A 7948-nucleotide genomic window follows, 5' to 3' on the forward strand; every position below is an offset into this window, starting at 1 on the left:
ACACACACACACACATAGATATACACACACACACACACACTACACACACTACACACACACTACACACACACACACACACACACACTACACACTACACATAGATATACACACACACACACACACACACACACACACACTACACACACACACACATAGATATACACACACACACTACACACTACACACACACACACACACACTACACACACACACACACACACACACTACACACACGCTACACACACACACACACACATAGATATACACACACACACACACACACACTACACACACTACACACACACACATAGATATACACACACACACACTACACACACACATACTCATATATACACGTATTTACACCGTATATACCTACAGCTCACATATACTCATATATACACGCCCCACACCGTATATATCTACAGCTCACATATACTCATATATACACGCATTACAATCAGATATACCTACAGCTCACATGTACTCATATATACACGCCCTACACCGTATATATCTACAGCTCACATATATATATATATACACGCATTACACCCGTATATATCTACAGCTCACATATACTCATATATACACGCATTTACACCATATATACCTACAGCTCACATATACTCATATATACACGTATTTTACACCATATATACCTACAGCTCACATATACTCATATATACACGCATTTACACCATATATACTACAGCTCACATATACTCATATATACACGCATTACAATCAGATATACCTACAGCTCACATATAATCATATACACGTATTACAATCGTATATACCTACAGCTCACATATACTCATATATACACGCATTACAATCGTATATACCTACAGCTCACATATACTCATATATACACGTCCTACACGTATATATCTACAGCTCACATGTACTCACATATTCACGTACTACACAATATATACCTACAGCTCACATATACTCACATATACACGCATTTCACACCGTATATACCTACAGCTCACATATTCACGCGTTAACGCTACACCGTATATACCTACAGCTCACATATACTCACATATACACGCATTTACACCGTATATATCTACAGCTCACATATACTCATATACACGCATTACAATCAGATATATACCTACAGCTCACATATACTCATATATACACGCATTACACACGTATATATCTACAGCTCACATATACTCACATACACGTATATCTACAATCATATATATATCTACAGCTCACATATACAGCTCACATATATACACGTACTACAATCATATATACCTACAGCTCACATATACTCATATATACACGCATTTTCATCATATATACCTACAGCTCACATATACTCATATATACACGTGCTACAATCGATATACCCACAGCTCACATCTATATATACAGCTCACATGTATATCCTCACATATACATATTCACGCCCACAATCAGATATATTCACAGCTCACATATACTCACATATACACGCATTCACAATCGCAGATATACCTACAGCCTCATATATTCATACCACACCGTATATACCTACAGCTCACATATACTCATATACATTCAATCGTATATATCTACAGCTCACATATACCACATATACACGCACTACAATCGCATATATTACAGCTCACATATACTCATATACACGCATTACACCGTCGATATACCTACAGCTCACATATACTCACATATACACGCATTTCACATTATATACCTACAGCTCACATATAATTACATATATATACACACCGTATATACCTACAGCTCACATATACTCATATACACGCATTACACACCGTATATATCTACAGCTCATACACGTATACATACCATTTTACACCGTGCATATACCTACAGCTCACATATACTCATATATACACGTGCTACACAGTGTATATCTACAGCTCACATATACTATATATACACGTACTACACCGTATATATCTACAGCTCACATATACTCATATATACACGCATTACAATCGTTATATACCTACAGCTCACATATACTCATATATACACGTACTACACCGTATATACCTACAGCTCACATATACTATATATACACGCTACATCGTATATACCTACAGCTCACATATACTACATATATACACGTATTACATCGTATATATCTACAGCTCACATATACTCATATATACACGCATTTCACACCGTATATATCTACAGCTCACATATACTATATATACACGCATTTCACACCGTATATATCTACAGCTCACATATACTCATATATACACGCATTTCACAATCGCATCTACAGCTCATATACCACAGCTCACATATATATATATACACGCACATATATCGTATATACACGCAGCTCAGCACATATACTCATATATACACGCATTTTACATCGTATATACTACAGCTCACATATATACTCATATATACACGCATTTACATCAGATATATACAGCTCACATATACTCATATATACACGCATTTCACAATCGTATATGTGGCTTCCAACATCATTTTTCATCAATAATTACTCCCAGAAAGTTCTTTTTAGTTTTTCTATTTCAGTGTCATGTATCATAATTTTTTTTTTGTAAAGTTATGACACGATTACCAACAATTATAAATGTAGTTGTAGTTTGAAAGTGTTTTCCACCAGCCTTGTGTATTGGTATCACCTTTGCCATTTTCATTTCATCTGAAAGACTCCAGTTTTCAGAGATTGATTACATGCATATAATGCTAGAGGTTTAACAACACAACCAATAATACTTTTTACCATAAACATGTCAGTGCCATTCCAGTCTGTGAACTTTTCACTTTAAATGTTTTAACAATCTCAATCATTTCTTTTTCATCATAGATGCATTCATATTTACATTCTTGCTTAGCACATCATGTATACTGCCAGTCTTTGTAAACTCCCAGCCAAACCTGGACCAACTCCAACAAAATAATCATTACATTCATTTGCAGCTAAGGTCATATCCTTCACCTCTGGATTGTTGTTAGTCAGAAAATACTTAGTGTCTCCAGTTTAGTCTTTTTATTCTTGATCATTTCATTCAGCACCTTCCAGGTGTTTCTTACTTGGTGTCCTCCAGTAGTTTACTATAATAATTATTTTTATTGCTTCTCATGATTCCGGGTTCTAGTTTGTTTTTGTGTATCTTTATATAATACATTTTTCTTCTTACATGTATTTAATATTCCGTTAGTCAGCCATGGTTTTTCATCAGATTTCTGTTCTACTTTTTCTTCACCAGAGGACAGTTTTTTCATAAAGAGATGTTATAACAGTCAGAAATGAATCCTAGGCTTCATTCGTGTTACCTACGACATGTTGCCCCACTCTTTGAAGTTATTGATGTTTTCTGGAGTTCTGTGTCTGGTCGTTGTATATTTTGCAGTATTTCCTGGTCTTAGTGCAGCTATGGATGTTTGCAAAACTGGCAGATTGTCACTGATGTCATCTATTATTAGTCCACTTTCAATTTTATAGTCTATGAGTAACTATGTCTTCCCTTTAGGGAGATTAGTTTAATAACTCCACAGTCTGAACAACAAAGTACACATCATACACAAAGTATTACACACACAGCCTGGACCCCAACAGGAAGTTCATATCTGGTGATGAATACATCGACCACTAGACTCATCCAATCCTGTTACTGAGTTACATGTTAAACAATCAGGAAGGAGTTTTAATGTGTACATTATTACAGTTCATGGTGCCATCTAGTGGGCTTATACAGTACTGTAGTTAATATCATATAGAGCAGGGGTCACTAACATGGTGCCCACGGGCACCAGGTAGCCCCCAAGGACCACATGAGTAGCCCTCAGGCCTGTTCTAAAATGAAAATTGAATATTGATGTTATCAGTTTCCCACCTTGTTAAGTCATTGTTGATAATTATTGTGAGAAATCATTAACATGAGCAGTGTCTTCACATAGAGGAGTATCATTAATTATTAATAATCATATATAACTATCACTAATCATTAATAATCATATATAACTAAAGGCAAACTGAGCACATTTGTTATTTCAGAAGAGTGTATCAAACTGGTAGCCCTTCGTATGACTCAATACCCATAAAGTAGCTCTCAGTTTAGAAAAGGTTGGTGACCCCTGATATAGAGAGAGATCATATAGAGAGAGATCATATAGAGAGAGATCATATAGAGAGAGATCTTATAGAGAGAGATCTTATAGAGAGAGATCATATAGAGAGAGATCATATAGAGAGAGATCTTATAGAGAGAGATCATATAGAGAGAGATCATATAGAGAGAGATCATATAGAGAGAGATCATATAGAGAGAGATCTTATAGAGAGAGATCATATAGAGAGAGATCTTATAGAGAGGGATCATATAGAGAGATCTTATAGAGAGATATCATATAGAGAGAGAACGTATACAGATAGATCTTATAGAGATAGATCTTATAGAGATAGATCTTATAGAGAGAGATCTTATAGAGAGAGATCATATTGAGAGAGATCATATAGAGAGAGATCTTATAGAGAGAGATCATATAGAGAGATCTTATAGAGAGAGATCTTATAGAGAGAGATCATATAGAGAGAGATCATATAGAGAGAGATCATATAGAGAGATCTTATAGAGATAGATCTTATAGAGAGATATCATATAGAGAGAGAACATATACAGATAGATCTTATAGAGAGAGATCTTATAGAGAGAGATCATATACAGATAGATCTTATAGAGAGAGTTCCTATACAGAGAGATCATATAGAGATAGATCATATAGAGAGTTCATATACAGATAGATCATATAGAGAGTTCATATACAGATAGATCATATAAAGTTAGTTCATATAGTTAGTTCATATAGAGAGAATTCATATAGAGATAGATCATATACAGATAGAGATAGATCTTGAAGAGAGAGATCATATACAGATAGATCATATAGAGATACATCTTATAGAGAGAGAGATCTTGTAGAGAGAGATCTTGTAGAGAGAGATCTTATAGAGAAATCTTATAGAGAGAAATCATACAGATAGATCATATACAGATAGATCATATAGAGATAGATCTTATAGAGAGAGAACATATAGAGAGGGTTCATATACAGATAGATCATATAGAGAGAGTTCATATAGTAATAGTTAGTTAGAAAGTAAAGGTAAAATGGAATAAGACAGATATGAAATAAAAGAATAAAAGTGACATTGCACTGCAGCAAATGAATCGTGACTTTAATAAATACGAGTGGATGAATGCTATTGCTTGGTGTAAGAAATGTTAAGAAATCTGAAATAATGTTTAATGTCTCCGCAACAGTCACTGAGCACCTGAACCACAAACTCTTCTAAATATCGCATCTTGTTCTTTGTTAAGCATCTAAACTACCAGCTGGGGGGGCTAGGGGGATTGTAGCTAAGAGATGGGGGTGTCTCCACCTATACTATTATGTTTGTGGGGTTTGGGTATCCATATATATCCTCCTGCATGACCTGGCCCATCCCCTTCCTCTGTCTCTGTGTCGGGTTCTGACCCCTCAGGATTTGTGAGGACTATGGTTAACTGGTCCTCAGATCTCAGGTAGGGTAAATCCAGACAGCTAGCTAGTCTGTCTGTCTGTCTGTCTGTCTGTCTGTCTGTCTAACAGCTAGCTAGACTGTCTGTCTGTCTGTCTGTCTGTCTAACAGCTAGCTAGACTATCTGTCTGTCTGTCTGTCTGTCTGTCTAACAGCTAGCTAGAATGTCTGACTATCTGAGATTTATCTCACACCACTATTTAGCAGCAGGTCTTTGCAGAGCTGATCTCCTACCATGATGATTCTGATTGGTTTAAATAAATACCAATGAACCAGATATTAGATATAGAAACCAGGTATTTAATAAGCACACCCTAACTGTTGGTTGGCAGTATCTATGGAACAGAGTTTGGCATTATTATTATTATTATTATTATTATTATTATTATTAATTTATTATTATTATTACTATTATTATTATTATTATTATTACTATATTAAGAACATGCAGATGGGCTTGGCCTTGGGCTGAGCAGATCCATGTAAAAGTTGAGTTTGTTGTTGTTGTGTTCCACAGAACCGCTGCAAAGCATCATGGAGTAGCCATGCCTCTGTTTCACGCCAGAGGAGTGTTCCAGTACAGCTTTTGGTCTGATGCCCACAGGAAGCCCATCCACACTGTCCGGTGTAATCCCAGCGGTGGCCTGACACACACACACACACACACACACACACACACACACACACACACACACACACACACACACACACACACACACACACACACCACCACTCACTCACCCACTCACCACTCACTCACCACCACCACCACCACAGACACACACACACACACACACACACACACACACACACACACACACACACACACACACACACCACTCACCACCACCACCACCACCCACTCACTCACCACCACCACAGACACACACACACACACACACACACACACACACACACACACACACACTCACAGACACACACACTCACAGACACACACACACACACACACACACACACAGACCTCACACACACACACACACAGACACACACACACACACACACACACACACACACACACACACTTCACCACTACACCACCACAGACACACACACACACACACACACACACACACACACACAGACACACACACACAGACATATACACACACATTATTGTACATTACACACACCACAGCACAACAGCCGTCACACACCACAGAGTCACACACATCAGCCAGGCACGCACACACACTATTAGCTGCTCAGTGTTTACACTAGTAAACTAGTAAAACACAAACGGGAGAAATAGTTAGCTACCAGTACTGACTAGTGTGTGTGTGTGTGTGTGTGTGTGTGTGTGTGTGTGTGTGTGTGTGTGTGTGTGTGTGTGTGTGTGTGTGTGTGTGTGTTTGTGTGTGTTTGTGTGTTTGTGTGTGTTTTGTGTTTCTGTGTGTGTGTGTGTGTGTTTGTGTTGGTGTGTGTGTGTGTGTGTGTGTGTGTGTGTGTTGGTTTCTGTCTGTGTGTGTCTGTGTGTGTGTTTGTGTTTCTGTGTGTGTGTGTGTGTGTGTGTGTGTGTGTGTGTGTGTGTGTTGGTTTCTGTCTGTGTGTGTCTGTGTGTGTGTTTCTGTCTCCAGTTGGGTCTCCTGTCCCGGTGGTCCAGACTCCGTCTCCTAGCAACGAGGACATTGAGCGTCTCCATGACGTTTACCTCCAGAGTCTGACTGAGCTGTTCGAGACGCACAAACACCACTACGGCCTGGAGGAGCACCAGCACCTCACCTTCACATGATGCTAGCAGGAGGCTAACGGGATGCTAACAGGAGGCTAACGGGATGCTAACAGGAGGCTAACAGGATGCTAACAGGAGGCTAACGGGATGCTAACAGGAGGGTAGCATTGCTAGCAGGAGGCTAACTGGAGGCTGAGAGAGTTTGTTCGGTTGGTTCATCTGATTGTTTTATTCAGGAAATACATAAATAATAAAATAACTTTATTTAACCTAAACGTCTTACAGTCGGGTTGATTTTTAGTTAAACACTAGTTAAAGGTTTGGTAACGCTTATAACATACACTTTTAATATTTCTTTTGAGAAGTTGTTTCAGACAGCAGTGGAATAAATAACCATTATATAACATAACCCTAACACATATAACCAAACATTAGGACCATTATAAAACATTAGGACCATTATATAACATAACCCTAACACATATAACCAAACATTAGGACCATTATAAAACATTAGGACCATTATATAACATAACCCTAAATATTATTATAACCAAACATTAGGACCATTATAAAACATTAGGACCATTATATAACATAACCCTAACACATATAACCAAACATTAGGACCATTATAAAACATTAGGACCATTATATAACATAACCCTAACACATATAACCAAACATTT

At 37.5% G+C, this 7948-nt stretch overlaps 1 protein-coding gene across 2 annotated transcripts in view; it reads left to right on the top strand.

Annotated features, from left to right (window-relative positions):
• mogat3a (monoacylglycerol O-acyltransferase 3a) overlaps nt 1-7534 on the top strand; it is a 183844-nt gene extending 176310 nt beyond the window's left edge. For both annotated transcript variants that reach the window (XM_028564275.1, XM_028564274.1), the window contains exon 10: nt 7165-7534. In XM_028564275.1, the coding sequence (XP_028420076.1) occupies nt 7165-7319 (155 nt within the window). In that variant the 3' untranslated portion in view covers nt 7320-7534. The remainder of the gene's footprint in view (nt 1-7164) is intronic.
• The last annotated feature ends 414 nt before the right edge of the window (nt 7535-7948 follow it).

This window comes from Perca flavescens, chromosome 19 (assembly GCF_004354835.1).
Source record: "Perca flavescens isolate YP-PL-M2 chromosome 19, PFLA_1.0, whole genome shotgun sequence".
Classification (NCBI taxonomy): domain Eukaryota; kingdom Metazoa; phylum Chordata; class Actinopteri; order Perciformes; family Percidae; genus Perca; species Perca flavescens.